This window comes from Equus quagga, chromosome 22 (genome assembly GCF_021613505.1).
Source record: "Equus quagga isolate Etosha38 chromosome 22, UCLA_HA_Equagga_1.0, whole genome shotgun sequence".
Classification (NCBI taxonomy): domain Eukaryota; kingdom Metazoa; phylum Chordata; class Mammalia; order Perissodactyla; family Equidae; genus Equus; species Equus quagga.
The window spans coordinates 6,170,797-6,188,337 of NC_060288.1; the positions used below are offsets into that span (position 1 = coordinate 6,170,797).

The 17,541-nt window shown below is 40.0% G+C and overlaps 1 protein-coding gene across 5 annotated transcripts in view; it reads right to left on the reverse strand.

The window, feature by feature from the left end:
- Positions 1-148: 148 nt before the first annotated feature.
- ASH2L (ASH2 like, histone lysine methyltransferase complex subunit) overlaps positions 149-17,541 on the reverse strand; it is a 32,422-nt gene continuing 15,029 nt past the window's right edge. For 2 of the 5 annotated variants that reach the window (XM_046648846.1, XM_046648849.1), the window contains 8 exons: positions 16,796-16,889; positions 15,842-16,059; positions 8,573-8,740; positions 8,077-8,270; positions 4,860-4,952; positions 3,488-3,586; positions 2,467-2,526; positions 2,180-2,365 (listed from right to left, as the gene is read on the reverse strand). In XM_046648846.1, coding sequence (XP_046504802.1) covers positions 2,258-2,365; positions 2,467-2,526; positions 3,488-3,586; positions 4,860-4,952; positions 8,077-8,270; positions 8,573-8,740; positions 15,842-16,059; positions 16,796-16,889 — 1,034 coding nt within the window. In that variant the 3' untranslated portion in view covers positions 2,180-2,257. The other 3 variants (XM_046648848.1, XM_046648847.1, XM_046648850.1) reach the window with 3 other exon arrangements.

The window sequence follows — 17,541 nt, forward strand, 5'->3', positions numbered from 1 at the left end:
ATAAATCGGGACCGGATTATTTTGTTAAAATGTGCAAGTAGGATGAAAAACCAACATTACCACTTGAAGCTTTTCCATTTTAGTTCTAAGAGCATTATGAACATAATTTGGAAACATAGCTCTAGCTTATTAAACAAATTAGCAGTAGTGGGAATGCTCATGTTTATTGAGGTATTGAAATTTTACAATTGGTAGAGGTATTATTATTTATTCTGATTGTTTGTTAGAACAGTCTATTTTGGGCATAGATCAAACTGTTTATCTTTCCAGGAGCTTCAGTGTGAGAGAGAGAGCTGTAGAGGTGTTTCTAGAACAGAATTACCATCCACTCCCAGCTAAGAAAAATGGTCACTTGTTTGAAGATGGGTAAAGCAATACATACTCTGGTTTCAAAAGTAAAGAAATGGTCTTTCAACACACACCATGGTTTTGAGCTCAATTATAATTTGCCTTCTTCAAACTACACACTGTGTCTTTGAGGTGACTGGAGAGATATTTTCCCACTTGTTTAATTTCATATTGGAATAAAATAAGTTGTCACTGATGATCTGTTTAAAGAAACCATTTTATACAGGACTGTATGGGCGTGGATATTCTTTGAGCCCTTCAAATGAACTTCTCAAAAGACAGACACTTCGAATATGAAGTATAAAGAGGCAAAATCATTATTTCTGTAACCTCTAATTTATGAAAGCCAAATGTACAAAAACCTAATTTTATCATTCAAATTAAATGAGTGTACAAGTTATATATGTGGTGATTTATATTACAAAGAATTTACCTCCAGCTTCCTTTAAATAATACCACCCTCAATTTCTTAAGAGTTCTTCAAACTCTGATGATCCAGAAGATTTATAACCAAACCTGCCCTTTAAGACCAGCCATGAATGAATAAGGTGTCCAGGGGTGACAGGCTGAGACTTCAGCCTACGATCATACTGATTCTGTTAGGTTTCCTGTTAACAGATGTGAAAGAGCCAAAATAAAGAGGCTGAGTGATTCGTTAGGAGACAAAATATATTAGTCAGAGCTACCAACGGTCACTTGAAATCTGGGAAACTTCTTAAACATAACATATGCATAATATATGGTGATTCCTGGCAACATTTGACCTATCTTGTGGTGAACCACTCTACCTATTAACCTAGGCAGAAAGTTCTATGCAGGGAAGTCTCTGGGGCAATCCTGGGACAGCAACATTGCCACTGATGTATTAAAAAGGGAGACAGGGAAGCCACAAAGAGATTTCAAGGGAAGGCTCATTCTTATATCCCAGTTTTGAGTATTCTGAACACTGTCCTTTAATCATCAGCTATCACAAAGGAAGATGAGCAGGCAGGAAACACCCTGCGCACATCAACACACACATTCAAAGGAAGGCCAGGGGCAGACTCTTTTAAACTCCTGTTCACCTCCTGAGAATCCGATCTTCACAGGATAAAGAGGCGGATGAGCTGGCTGGAGAGAATGGAAGCAACAGGACAGGGGTTGAGATGTGAGTCAGAAATCTGTCTCTTTTCTCCAATGTGGGCTCCCTGTCCTCAGACTACCCACATTTCTGACACTGTCACCAAGAGGAACCCAACCTGAAAGGGAAGCAAAATGCCACACATGCTTGACGACAAGTTTTATCTGGGAAGAGTTTCTAATTGTTAAAGCTGCAAGCAAATTCCCTTCACAATTAGAACAGTTCTAGAGCCCTAGTAGTTTCAGAGATCCCAGTGTCCAAATGTATATTTCAAAATGAACAACAAAAACAAACCCACACCAAAAGAAAGAGCTTTTAGACTGGTTTGGAATGTACAGCCGTTGACTTCAGCTGTTCTCAGAAACAGGCCCACCACTTCCTTGGGAATCATCCACTCTTTGGATGGAGTCAATGCCCACAGAAGGAAATGTCTTTAAATAAGTTAGCTACTTGGACAAGATTATTCACTCCTTAGAAAATACAGTAAGATAACAAGTCCCAGTTGGTGGGGTAGGTGGTACAGCACCAGTTTCACAGAGAGCTTATGGGATCCTAGGGTCAGCAGCTGTTGGCATATGGCACACACAAAAAAGCACTCCCCAGAAGTGGGAAGAGTGTGGGAGGGCAGGGAGCCTCTCCCAGTCCCACTCAGCCTGTTAACTTGCTAACAGCAGAGGCTGTGTTCTGCAGTATCTTCGGGAGAACATTTGCAACAGTTAAAAAACAAAACCAAACCCCCCAGGATTATTCCCCCAGAAAGTCCATGTATGCAAAGAAAAAGGGACCTAGTCAGGGTTCCCACGGGGGACTCCGCCTCCCATCCACTTCTGTTTCCACGTGATATAAGACATCAGCCAGAGTGTGTTCTACCACGGCACCCCAGCCCATGTCACTCATCTGTGGGAGGAGGAAGAAACAGAAATGAGCGATGAGCACAACTATGGCAAGAAGTAACCAAGACACTGGGGATGCGCGGGGACATTTTGAATGTTACTCACAGGGTGGTAAGTAAGATCCTTTGGAGGATACTTGAAGCACGGTCCAAAGTTAATGGAAACCTGGGATAAATTCAGTTCAAGCAGACATGAAGAAACAGAAAAAAACAGTAAAAAAATTAACGTGATATGGGAAACTTTTCTCTTTAAATATAGCTGTGAAATTCAGGATATAACTGGAAAAAGTGATATATATTAATATTGTTAAAAGTCAACACTCTAATGTCCATCAAGAATTAAGCAAATAAAATAGACTTGTGTTGATTTCTGTTTATAACCTAAAGATTTCCTTATTTTAGTTTGATGGTGGTTTTTTTGAGGAAGATTAGTCCTGAGCTAACATCTGCTGCCAATCCTCCTCTTTTTGCTGAGGAAGACTGGCCCTGAGCTAACATTTGTGCTCATCTTCCTCTATTTTATATGTGGGACGCCTACCACAGAACCGCTTGCCAAGCGGTGCCACCTTCGCACCCAGGATCCGAACCAGCGAACCCTGGGCTGCTGAAGTGGAACATGTGAACTTTACCGCTGTGCCACTGGGCTGGCCCTGATGGTGGCTAGTGAGAGACTAAAAATATATGGAAACTTTGTTCTTTTTTTTTACTAACTTTCAAAAAAAAACTAACAGGCTCTAATGATCATTCCCTTCATGCTGGATTGTATTTTTTTAAAAAATCATTATAAGCAACAGTTGCTAAGTAATGATGGTAGATTATCATGATCTATAACACCAAACTGATTTATGCAAGTATATACTTTACGTCCTTCACGTTGAACAACATTTACCACACAGGACATTCAAAGGAAAAGTGTGGGGCACACTAATTGCATGATCTTAATCTATCCAAGCAAATACTTCCTACAACACCCAACTGTTTTTGGAACAAAAATAACAGTAGGAACACATTCCCATCTCTCTGAGGCTATTCAGATTTCTTTCCAGAACTCAATCAGGGCCCTTTCGTCATAAGCATTCACCTATTTCCCTCAAGTTCTGTTCACAGGATGAACAGATGCTACATACCGTGCAGCTCTTGTACAGGGAGATGGCTGGAAAGTAAACTCCCTCAAAGATATCTTTGTAAGCCACACCTTGATTGACACCATTTTTATAAAATATTATCTGAAACAAAAACCATGGTTTTACTTCAGAATTTAAAAACAGAACAAATTACAAAAGGACTCACTTAGAGAAGGCCTTGGAAGTGCTGCCCCCATGCTGGTAATAATGGGTTCCAAGAACAGCACACAGCTAGTGCAGTAACGATACCGTACATTTGTATCACACTTGAGATTATTCAGAGCATATTTCCATGCACTATTCTAGTTGCTCTTCAGGTTTACTTGCTTTCTGAATTCCTACGCTACTTACACCAAACAGGTCTGTTTTTTATTATCATTGTATTTATAAAAAGTAATCCAATCTTCCACTGATTCCTTGGAACTATACTCTTCTAAGCTTTATTTATTTATTTGTCCCCTTCCCTTGCATGAGGTTCTCACTTCTGCATTTCTACTCTGAAAATCTCTTAGGATCTTCTGTCAAAATCTCTGAATCCTCATTTTCTGTCCTTCCTCTCTCAAAAGTATCCTGAATATTCTCTCAACTACTATATATAGACTTCAGAAAAGGCTCCTTTTAATAAACTAACTTTCTCTGCCTCTTCTTCCCAGTAGGAACTATCTTCATCCTGGCTGTATTTTCTGGCTGTTATCATCCTTGGATCTATTAACTGTTACCTTTACTATTTTCCTCCTAAACACAACTGGAACCCTAGTTTATTTCTCCTACATTCACTTCCACTATTGTCCCAGGAGGATTCACAGTATTTTTATGGAAAAACGTTTCCAGCTCAGAACTTTTCTCCATCCCTTCCCCTTCTATTTTGGGCCCTTGTGGCTGATCCAAATGTGCCAGCTCTTCTTTGATTGTGCGATGTCCAACAACCCTGGAAGAGAGGTAGGGAAAGTTCTAGAGGACACTCAATGAGCCATTACAGCTCCTGCTGCCTCTGGTCACACAGCAAGGTCCCCTCCTCTGCTATTCCAGTGTTGCTCCCTCTCTACGTGATGCCTCCTCTGAGAAAGAATAAATCTCTCTGACTTGCTTCCTCAGTTGCTTACAGGTTTCCTTATTAGGCCATGGTTTTTACCCTTTTGTCTACAGAGTGCTCCTGAAAGCACCCTGGTCCTCCCTCTTAAGCAGCAGCGTGGGACCACGGAAAGAGCACAGCACAGAAGGCGGGGGAGTGAGCTTGCTCTGTGGCTGGCTAGCTGGGTCAGCAAAAAACCCCTTCATTCCCCTTTGGGCCTCATTTTCCTTACTTTTGTAATTAGGTGCTTGGTGCCAATCTTCAAAGTCTTCTAGTTCTGACATTTTTATGACCACGACTCACCTCACTATGAGGAGTCTGCTTTAGGCTCTTCTCTGCTTTATCCACAAAGTCTTTTTCCTCAAAATACAAATAACTCTTGAACTTTATCAAAGCCTTAAAAACCAAGCAAGAAAGAAAGGAAAAAAATTGAAGCATCAGCTACACATGGAAAAAATAGTCAGATTCACACAAATAGCACTGAGTCCTTCTGTTCTGCAACAGAGATTTCAAATCTTTAGTTAGTTTTATTAGACTTTGAACAACTATGTGCTTCTTAAAAAGTACCAGATGCTACATGTTTGTTAAACATTTTCAAAAAAGGCCTTTACTAAGAATATTTGTGAGGAAATATATATATAAATACATATACATTCTTACCACAGCAAAAACTCATAAAAGTAGCCAAACTTAATTCATAGTTTTTTCCCCCTCAATAATCTCAGTGAAAGCAATGACAAGTTTACTGAGCCTAAAATCCCCTATTCTATAAAAATATTTTGAGGGCTACTTCCTTCCCTCCTAGTTCTCTACTTGTTTCTCTTACAGGTCGTCTCTGAGTCACCCCTTTCTTGCTTGTTCCCAAGAGTCTGTTTAACCATTCATTCCCAGATAAATATATGACATTAATTTTTTTAAATTTGAATTTCTTAGCACATACATTTATTAAGCATGGTAAGAAAAAAAAGTCAGGGACTGGCCCGCTGGCGTAGTCGTTAAGTTCACATGCTCTGCTTCAGCAGCCTGGGGTTCACAGGTTCGGATCCCAGGTGCAGATCTAGCACTGCTTGTCAAGCCACACTGTGGTGGGATCCCACATAAAACAGAGGAAGACTGGCACAGATGTTAGCTCATCAACGATCTTCCTCACAAAAAGTGAAAACAAATGCTATACAAGAACATAAAGAGTCTCTCTCCTGTCACCATATCCCTCAACGCTCAGTTTCCTTTTGCAATCACTGTTCTGTTTCCTGGTATCCTTCCAGAAAGTCTAGGCATATATTAAATCTTCAAAATTGAAAAACATACACAAAGAAAAAAAACACACCAGACAAAAAACACAAAGAAAGAAGCAAAAAAGGCATACAAGCGGTAGCATACCACGCATTCTGTTTTACATCTTGAGTTTTTCACTCAACAATATACACTGGAGATCATTTTATATCATTAAATATGTAGCTTTTGAACAGATTCATAGTATTCTGTTGTATGAACATATTCATAAATTGCTTATTAAATTGAAAACAAATTTTTATAATATAAATGAAAAAGGAAATAATCTTAAACATTCCTACAGCATCCTTTGAGGTAACTGTAGACCTCTGTTTTTGATAAAAACAGGCATTAGTGTGGTATACATTAAAGGATTCTAGATGGCAGGAGGAGCAATAAAATGGGATCTTAGGCTGCTTTTTATCAGAACAAACTTGGAGGACATACGCTATCCAATTTAAAAAAAAATTAACATTGACCCCTACTTCACACCATACACAAAAATTAATCCAAGTGAATCAGAGACCTAAATATAAAAACTAAAACCATAATATTTTTGAAGAAAAACATGGGAGAATATCTTCATGACTTGGAGGTATGCAAAGATTTATTAACTCATAAAAAGCAATATTAACTGAAAAAGAAAAATTTTGTAGCATTCATAAAAACTAAAAACTTCAGTTCACCAGAAGACATCATTAAGAAAATGAATAGAAAAGTCACAGACAAGGAGAAAAAAAATATATATATATTTTTTGGTGAGGAAGATAGGCCCTGAGCTAACATCTGTGCCAATCTTCTTCTATTTTGTATGTGGGACGCCGCCACAGCATGGCTTGATGAGTGGTATGTAGGTCTGTGCCTGGGATCCAAACCTGTGAGCCCCGGGTCGCCAAAGCAGCGCACACTAACTTAACCATGACACCACCAGGCTGGCCCTGAAACAAAGATTTTTTTAAAAGCCATTTCTAACAAAGGACTTTAATCCAGAATATACAAAGAAGTCCTAAAACTCAATAAGAAGATAACCCAATTTTTTAAAAAGGTAAAATAATTGAACAGAAAATTCACAAAAGAAGAGCTACAAATTGCCAATAAGCACATGAAAAACTGCTCAGTACCATTAGTCATCAAAGAAATGCCAATTTTAACCATAAGGAGATACTACTACACACCCATCAAAATGGTTAAAACTAAGGTGACAGACAACAACAAATGATGACAAGGACATGGAGTAACTAAAATTCTCCTACACTGTTGGTGGGAATGGAAAGAGTGTGGGAATTTCTTAGAAGACTAAATACATAACTACCCTATGACCCAGTAATTCCATTTCTAGGTACTGACCCAAAAGAAACAAAAACACATTTACAAGGAGATTTGTAGAGGACTGTTCAAAGCAACTCCATTGCTTTATCCCAGCCTCGAAACAGCCCAAATGTCCGTCAAGAGGAAAACGGACAGCTATGTGTCAATCAAGCTGGAAAAAGAAAGGAAAATGGATAAACACACTATGGTATAATCACACGAGGGAATACTACTCTGTAGTAAAAAGGAACAAACTACAGATACGTGCAAGAACATGGTAGGATCTCAAAAGCATGATGCCAAACGATAAAAGCCAGATACGAAAGGCTACACATTGCATGGTTCCACCTGTGTAAATCCAAGAATAAGCAAACTAATGGACTGGAATTATCATGGGGGGAAAAATTCAAAACAGTGGTTGCCTCTATGGGGGTGGGAGTGGGACTGACTGAGAAAGAGTAAAAGGGAATTCCTGGGTAATAAGATTCTACATCTCAATAGCAGTTTGGATCAAACTCAAAACTCAGTGAATATACACTTAAAATTTGTAAATTTCATTTTATGTAAATTTTATATCAAAAGAAAAAAGTAAACAAAGGTTGAACTCCAGCTAATGATATGTATCCTGAAGTACTTGGCGGGTAGTGTACTGATGACTGCAGTATTCTCTGAAGTGCATTAAAAAAGAAGAATGGAGCGATGGATGGATGGATAGATGAGTGGAGGAATGAACAGATAACATGTTAATGGTAGAATCTAAGTGATGGGTGTTTGGACACTTTTAAATGCTGTCAACTTTGCTGTCTGAAAATTTTCATAACAAAATGTTGGGAAAAATGTGAACGGTGGTCAGCATCACAAGAGAACATACAGGCCACAGGTGCAGGCCTTGGCTGCCTCAGATCTCCAACCCAGGACTTGCTCGGGAGCACAAACTCACCTTATCTTTATAAGTATCGGGCAGTGACTTGGCTGTCTCTGTGTCTTCAGGAAGATTGATATAAAACCCCAGCACGTCTCCCTGTCCATAGCCAGAAGAGTAGTGTTTGCCAATGGACTGGTGGAACTTGGTTCCCTTTTTGCTCCGCCAAGAATAGCTAAATTTATCATAACCTAAGGGAGCTTGAAGGTTACCTGTCCCAATAGAAAGATATACAGGAAATCAGAGGACTGCAGGTCAACTCTGGATTGCACAGGAAAAGATTCTACTCCTTTTTATTTGTTTTTTTCTTTTTTGTCAATTTTGTAAAATTGCTAACAAACTAGTTCTCACAAACAAAGAATTATAAAAATATTCCTAGGAATTACAAGCCACCTAAACCCTCAGGAATTGAATTTTATGCCCACAATCCAATAAGCCCCAAGGTCATGAAGCTTAGCCAGATGCTTTACACCTCTCCACCCACTGCAGTGGCCACGTTACAGCTCCAGCTTACCTAATGGCTGGGACCAACCCAGTCTGGCAGCAGTGTCCGGCGGCATCTCATCCACCGTGATTTCAAAGTACCAGGCACCTTTCCGTACCCCATGAGAAGCCCGAACCATGGAGTAGCCCTTCTCTCCAACCACAGTCAGCCGGTCATCAGAGATCTTCAACTGGGGAGCTGTGGTGATGGAGATTAAAACAAAGGCCTGCAACCTATTTGAGGTACTTGGAGACAACTGTCACAAAACCGTGAGTCTCTTACACTCCAATAAAACAAAACAAAAAATCAGACATATCAGGTGACGAACTTGAAATATTGTTTCAGGAGTTTAAAAATCTCAAACATAAGATGCAGACGAAGGAGAAAGAAAGAAAAAGGAAGAAAGCTGTTAGGTAATCTAGTTTTTACTAAATGTGATTATATTTAAGATGACAGGTTAAAACTAATTATACTGTCTATTCCCTAAAATGCGATAAAACGACTGTAATGTGTTCGGATCCTGATTTGAATAAACCATCCCTTAAAAGACTTAACTTTTCATTTGAAACACTCCCAGACTTTCAAAAACAGCAGAGTCCTCATATGTCCACCACTTAGCTTGCCCAAATGTTAATACCATCCATACCCACAATACAATTAGCAAAACCAGAAAATTAACACTGATACAATACTATTAACTAATCTATAGATCATCTGCAAATTAAGCCAAATATTCAAATAATATTCTTTTTCTGTTCCAGGATCTAATCCAAGATCCCACATTTCATTTAGTTGTCATATGTCCTTAGTCTTTTCCAATCTGGGACAGCTCCTCAAGTCTTTCATGATCCCAACACTTTGAAGGGTACTGGTCACTTCAGTTTGTAGAATATCTCTTAATCAGGTTTGTCTGATGTTTCCTCCTGGCTAAGTGCAGGTTATGCTTTTCTGTTGGGAACACCACTGAAGTAACGCTGGGCCTCCTAAGTGTATCACATCATAGAGCACATGATGTCAAAATGGTAAGGTTAAACTTGGACCGCCCGGTTAGGGTGCTGCCTTCTACATTTCTCCATTATAAAATTAGTATTTTCCCTTTGTAATTAGTAAGTATTTTGTGGGGAGATAAAATATGTGAGACAATCAAGGAAATCTGATTATGGACTAAAATGAGAAGATAGTAAGGAATTACCTATTTTGTTAAGTGTGGTAATAGCATTGTGGTTATAAAATAAAATAACCACACTTTTTAGAGATACATATTTTTTAGAGTATATAGAGTGAGATTTACTTCTTAAAAATTCAGAAAAGAAACAAAGAACTAAAGGAACAGATAAAGCAAATATGGCAAAATCTTGATAATTGTTAAATCTAGGTGAAAAGTATATGCAGATTCATTGTATTCATCTCTCTACCTTTGCGTACTTTACTATAAGGCCATTATGTAAGATAAGGGGACAATCTAAACCAATTGGAAGGGATATTGTGACTTGGAAGTGAAGAAAAAAATGATGACAGGTGGGAGAGTATTTCTAGGCTGTGCAGGTTGATTTTATCAACATAGAAACATCTCCAATCCCACTAACTGAGGAAAAAGCATCTGATACAGTGTTTGTAACACTCTGGAAGTTGTCTAAATTCTACTGGAAGAAGCACAAATTTTATAAAGGCATAAAGATACATGCACCCCTATGTTCACTGCAGCATTATTCACAATAGCCAAGACTTGGAAGCAACCTAGGTGCCCATCAAGGGTCAAATGGATAAGGGAGATGTGGTATATATACACAATGGAATACTACTTGGCTATTAAAAAAGATGAAATCTTGCCATTTGTGACAACATGGATGGATTGTGAGGATACCATGCTAAATGAAATAAGTCAGACGGAGACAGTCAAATACTGTATGATCTCACTTATAAGTAGAAGATAAAACAACAACAAACAAACACATAAGTACAGAGATTAGATTGGTGGTTATCGGGGAGAAGAGGGGAGGGGGAAAGGGGTGACAGGGCTCATATGTATGGCGATGAATGGTAATTAGTCTCTGGGTGGTGAACGTGATGTGGTTTACACAGAAATCGAAATATAATGATGTACACTTGAAATTTATATAATGTTATAAATCAATGTTACCTTAATAAAAAAAAATTAGGGACTGGCCCCGTGGCCGAGTGGTTAAGTTCGTGCGCTCTGCTTTGGTGGCCCAGGGTTTCACCGGTTCGGATCTGGGCGCGGACCTGGCACTGCTTGTCAGGCCACGCTGAAGAAGCATCCCACATGCCACAACTAGAGGGACCCACAACTAAAATATGCAACTGTGTACTGGAGGGATTTGGGGAGAAAAAGCAAAAAAAAAGCAAAAAAAAAAAGATTGGCTACAGTTGTTAGCTCAGGTGCCAATCTTTAAAAAAAAAATTATCTTTTATAAAAGGCTTTATGATTTACAAAGTACTTTCACAGGTAGCTAGGTGGACAGAGAAACTCGCCTAACCATCCCCAGCACCGTCTCCACTGTGCAGATGGAGAAGCAGATCGAGGCTGTCAAGATCATGCTGCACTGAGTGGCAGAGGCTGACTGGAACCTTGGCCCTGCACTCCTTCCGTTACACCATAGGGGCTCTTACAAAGATTACCTCCTTCAAGTAAATGCATGTTGTTTAACAGAACTTTCTTAGGTCTGTGGCAAATTCTACGTTCTCAAATACAAAGACTTCTTCCTTTATCCCCTCCTGAGCAATTCCGTCCTCAAGTCATCAGGTGGGGCTGAGCAAGTCAAGTATCTGTGATAAAATAGGATATTAAATGGTTCACCTCCTCACAAAACACTAATCACAAAAAGGGAAAAAGAAGTAACTTACAGTGGATAAACTTGGCAGATACCACCTTAGCCAAATGATAGAAGTGAACATCTCCAGTAATAGGACCAGTTAAGATCATGTCCCACATGACAGGATACAATATGAAGAACACAGTACCATTTTTGTGATATTCCTGTCAAAGATGCATAACTTGAATCCAATCATGAAGAACCAGACAAACCCAACCTGAGGGATGGTCTATGAACTAATTGGCCTCTAACTTTCAAACGTGTCAAGGTCATCAAAATCTAGGAAAGATGGAGAAATTGTTCCAGATTGAAGATGACTTATGAGACATAACAATTAAATGCAGCATGTGATTCTCAACTGGATCCTTTGCTACAAGGACATTACTGGATCAACTGGAGAAACCTGAATAAGATCCGAGGGTCAGATGGTAGTAATTAGATATTAATGTCCTGATTTTGATGGTTATATATTGGTTCTGTGAGAATGTGAAAATTTAAAAACTATCCACTAATTCTTTGATAGTCTTCCTTTCAAGAGGTGAAGCCTAATTTCCCTATGCTTGAGCGTGGGCTGAACTTAGTGACTCACTCTAACAAAGTTGAAGCAACTGTCTAACTTTAAAAATAGGTCAGGGGCTGGCCTGGTGGCACAGCGGTTAAGTTCACATGTTCTGCTTCTTGGCGGCCCGGGGTTCGCTGGTTCAGATCCTGGGTGCGGACACGGCACCACTTGGCACACCATGCTGTGGTAGGCATCCCACATATAAAGTAGAGGAACACGGGCACAGATGTTAGCTCAGGGCCAAGCTTCCTCAGCAAAAAAGAGGAGGACCGGCAGTAGTTAGCTCAGGGCTAATCGTCCTCACAAAAAAAGATCAAAAAAGGGGCCAGCCTGGTGACATAGTGGTTAAGTTCACATGCTCTGCTTCAGTGGCCCAGGATTCACAGGTTCAGATCCCCAGTGCAGACCTACATACCACTCATCAAGCCATGCTGTGGCAGTACCCCACATACAAAACAGAGGAAGACTGGCACAGATGTTACCTCAGCCACAATCTTCCTCAAGCAAAAGGAGGAAGACTGGCAACAGATGTTAGCTCAGAGCCAATCTTCCTGACCAAAAAAAAAAAAAAAAAAAGTACTCGAACTCCTTATTGCTCTCTCTTGGATCACTTTCTCTGGGAGAAATTAGCTTCACGGGGAGAAATAAGCAGTCTTTGGAGAGGCCCACATAGCGGGCATCCTGTCAAAGCCAAGTGAGTGAGCCATCTTGGAAACAGACCCTCCAGCCCCTGTCAAGTCTTCAGAGACAGTAGCCCCAGCTAAGAGCTAGACTGAAATCTTGTGAGTTTTCCTGAGCCAGACCACATAGCTAAGCAGCTCCCAGACGGACCCCAGAAACTGTGGGAAATAACTAACATTTGTAGTTTTAGACTGCTAAGTTTTACGGTAATTTGTTGCGCAGCACTAGATAACTAACACAAGGAGAATGTCCTTGTTTGTAAGAAACAGACAATTGGAAGTTCTCAAAGGGGAGAAGGCGCCATGCCAGCTTTCTCTGAAATGGTTCAGAAAAAAAAAGTTTTGTACTGTTCTGACAAGTTTTTTATAAGTCTGAGAATAAGTCAACCTAAGAAGTTTGAACGATACATTATAGATTCATTGTTAATTTTTAGAAGGTTCAGCATAAACAGCAGGCAGCCATTGCTATCCTACGTATTAAGTTAAACAAGTTCTGCTAAGGGCCAGTGTTCTCATTTTCTGTTCCTTCCAGAATACAGCTATTATGGGTACTGGAACAACAGCGCTAAGTCTTACTTCTGAAACCCTGAAGTCACTTACCTGGCCCTTCCCTACTATCATAGTATGCTTGTCACTAATAGGAGTCAAATCCATACATGATGGACACTGCACCACGGGATTACATTACTTGACTTCCAAATGACTAGCATCAATACAAATGTTACAGTTTTTAGCATTAAATCAAGAAATAATGGGCTTCCAAATCTATTAAACACATGGACCCGTTTAGATCCAGTTCAAAGAAATAGCTGAAAGAGGCATATTTTAAACACCCTTGGAAATGTGAGTATGGTCTGGGTATTAGATAACTGAGGAATTATTATTCACCTCAGGTATGATAATGACATAGTGGTTATGTTTTTAAAAATCTTTGTTAGAGATAAATACTGAGGTATTTATGGGTGAAATAATATGCTATCTGGAATTTGCATTAATACTCCAGAAAAACAACAAAAATTCATGAGGTACACTTGTCTAAAAGTAACTGGCTTATTTAAATCCCCCTTCACATTCTTTTTTTTTTTTTTGAGGAAGATTAGCCCTGAGCTAACTGCTGCCAATCCTCCTCTTTTTGCTGAGGAAGACTGGCCCTGAGCTAACGTCTGTGCCCATCTTCCTCTACTTTATATATGGGACGCCTACCACAGCATGGCCTGGCAAGCAGTGACATGTTCACACCTGGGATCCAAACAGGCGAACCCCAGGCTGCTAAAGCGGAATGTGCGCACCCAACCGCCACACCACCAGGCCGGCCCCCCTTCACATTCTAAAAGATAATGAATGCTATTTTGTCAATAATTGAATAAAGTATGTCATTAAAAGAACTACTATACATTAAAAAGACTTCAGTATGACAAAAAAAAAGTCACAAACTCAAAAGACAACTGACAAACTGGCTAATATCCCTACTATATAAAGGGATGAAGGACCAAAATCCTAATAGAAAAATGGGAAGTAGAACCACACTAACAGATAATTCCTAAGAACCCCAAGTGGCATACAAACACGAACAGACAAACCTAACTGTATTACAAACGAAAACATAACCACACTGAAGGAGGCGGGAAGAAGCAACTAACCTGAGTTAACGGTGTCTGTCTTGATGGGGAACCTGGCAGGCTATAGACCAAAAGAGCTGCTGCCATCTAGTCAGTGAATGCTCCTCACGGGGTTGGCAATTCTGAAACTACTTTATGTGCATATTAGGAATGATCAATAAGTAAATATACGGTAGATAACTATAGTCAGTTTTCTCACTGTTGGAGAAAGAAGTTACAGATAAGAAAAGGTGTGGTGTCTGACTGGACTCCAAGGTATCAGTGTCAACTCAGCACAGCCGTGTACAGGTGTGTCAGTCAGTAGACACACATACACCTCCTACCTCTGTCCACTGAGGGAGTCTAGAAGCCACACCCAGTAACAGTAATAGTGAGCACAGCTACGCTTAGACCTTAATTTCTAAACACCATTCTCCAACTAAAGGAAGCAGGGCTCCTCAGAAATAGCTGATTTTTGGCCTGCAGCATGGAAAACCCAAGATGAGCCAGGAACATCTTGTGATGCCAGAAAGCAAGGAAGTATTTAAGAAAAAAAAAAAAAGGTGGGGCTTATTGAAAGAACACAGGAACCAACCTAAAGAAGCTAATGGCATAATGGCCAAAGCTGGAATAATTTGAGCAATAAAATAAATTCTATCCCACAGAATAAATATCTATGAGTCCACACTGATATAAATAATCGATTAAATAATAAATGGAGAAGGGAAGAAAGAAAAAGAAATCGTCAGGCCAACATCACGTCAATAATTCTTCCAGACAAGATCCACTGATGGGTGCCAAAATTAGTGAGCAAAACTTAATAGAGAAACAGGACATTTGCATAAAAGCCTCAAAGTATCTTTCCCCAAGATATTTACTGACTATGAAGGGAAAGACAGTAAGAAAGCCAGCAGAAACTACCTCAGCCAAATGATCATAGTTAAAATAACCAATAAAGACACATTGACATCATGAACCCTATGAGATGATGCAATAAGGGCTTATTTCTGTGGTGTTCTTCCAAAAAATGTATAACCTCAGTCTAATCATGAGAAAAAGTCAGACAAACCCTCACTGAGAAATATCCGACAAAATAACTGATTAATACACTTAAAAGCGTCATGGTTATGAAAGACAAGCGATGACTCAAGAACTGTTAAAGACTGCATGAGACTAAGAGGAAATAACTAAACGCAATGTGAGCGCCTAAACAAGAGGCATTAGTGGAAAAATTGGTGAAATTCAAATAAAGTCTTTAATTTTATTAATAGCATTTACCAATGTTAATTTCTTGGTTTGAAAATTGTACTACGGTTGTATAAGATGTTACCACTAGGAGAAGCTTGATGAGAGAGATACGGAAACTATTATTCTTGCAACTTTACTGGTAAGTTTAAACTTAGTCCAAAATAGAAAGTTTTAAGAACCATATATATAAAAATGGCTAGAGCTTACAGGAAGAGACAAAGAAGGAAATTATTTCTTGTACATTCTGACAGTCCACTTAGACATGGGCGGTGGGGGAGTGGTAGTGGACTGGCACGCACATCTAATTCTAGACTGGACAAAGATGATGACAGTTCAAAGCAACACCAGGTCTGACACGACATTAACACCGTACATACCTCGATCATGTAGGGCTAACAAAACCCGTTCATACAAGCAGGCTCTGTAGAGGTCTCCAGGAATAGGTTTTCCAGCCCAGCAGTCAAGTTCAAGCTTCTCAGGATCAGGGGCGTGGGGATCAGGCTCAGCGAGAATATATCGATAGCCATCTTTATTAAACGGGTGTTCCAAGGGGTAACCGTGAGGGGGAAGGCGCTGAGCAGAAAACAAAGGGTCACTGCAGAAAGGAAAAAATAAAATCAAGAAACTAAACCCCCTCTAGCTCAACTGCCTTCAACTCTGTAAGAAAGCCCTCTGATTTACTACGTTTTGGCCAGAACACAGACAACTTCACAACTGCTTTTCATTACTCAAATAGGCCATCCTGCCCTCTGCAGGCAAAAAAGGATAAATTACTTTAGTCCGTAGGGACATCTATGAAACTGAGCTAGTACATCATTGGGAAAAAGGGAGAAGAGAAACAAAGGTGATTTCCTTTAGCATATTTATTAAAACATATGAACAGAAACTCAGGGATATGAGCACTTACTGTCTGCTGCCCGTCTAAATAAGAAATGCCCTGGATTTCATCATCTCCGTATTGAAAAGGAAGGGAAGAGGTACCAGAGGCGAGAGGCGGAAAGTTTAAGTAAAAGAGGTAACGCTCAACACTGGTTTCACTCCCTCTCCCCATACTATCCTTTCTCAAGATGCCTTCACAGAACTTTACTCCCCAGGTGAATCCCCACAGGCTGCTGCCGTAGGGCTGTTTTATGTAGTAACAAGTTTGTGAAACAGACACCGAGCCAAGGGGTTATTTTACCCCTCAGAGCACAGAAGATTTGAGAAAAACGACCAGGCTTTGTAACCTCAGACACCTGAGCTACTGAAGAGTAGGGCTCTTTTCCCTCTCACAGACTTTGCCAGCCAAGAAACCTCTAACAGTGGTAAGTGGGGGTAGGTGTTCTGCCCACCTCCGGGCCTTCTTGGTGGTCCCTGTGGTTCCTCCATCCTGCTGTTTGCGCTTAGCTCCTCTTCCTTTTCCACTGCTTCCTGCTGCAATCCCCCCTTTGAAGAGAAGGCAGATCACTTTCAATGAGCTGTCATAGAAGCACCATGTGGAGCCTGAAATTCCATGGGGACTAACACTCCCAACGTGCATTTGTGTAACACCATAGGAGGATTTCCTTCCCGAAAGCATACTGGATTTCACCCTGGTTCTGAATGAGTCTGCTGAGTGTCTCGCAGCCCAGAACACTGGGTTCTGGCAGTAAGCTCAAATGAACCTTGCCCTAACGATCCCTGTGTTACATTTGCAACCTTCCTTTCTTAATGAACTGCACTACCAGTACATTTTCTGAGGATGTGACACAAATGCATTCTCACTCATTCAGATTCCAAACATCCATGGCTACAAACAATTGCATGGATAAAGTTTTCTTCCACCCAAATCAATACAAACATCCATAAAGAGAGAATATCCTCACTGTGAGTAGATGTTCATTTGCTTGAACTACACACAATATATTCCATAGAGTAAAGGCACAATATCTGCTAAAGCACTGAACTTGAATATCCAGCAAGACAACAGTGCGTCAAACATGGAAAACAAAAACAGAAGTACTCAAAAGGTGTTTCTCTCCAGTGCTGTGGTTGCGCATGACACAAGTAAGAAAGAGGGCTTTAAATTTAGTAGGTAATTTTCACAACAATGATTAAG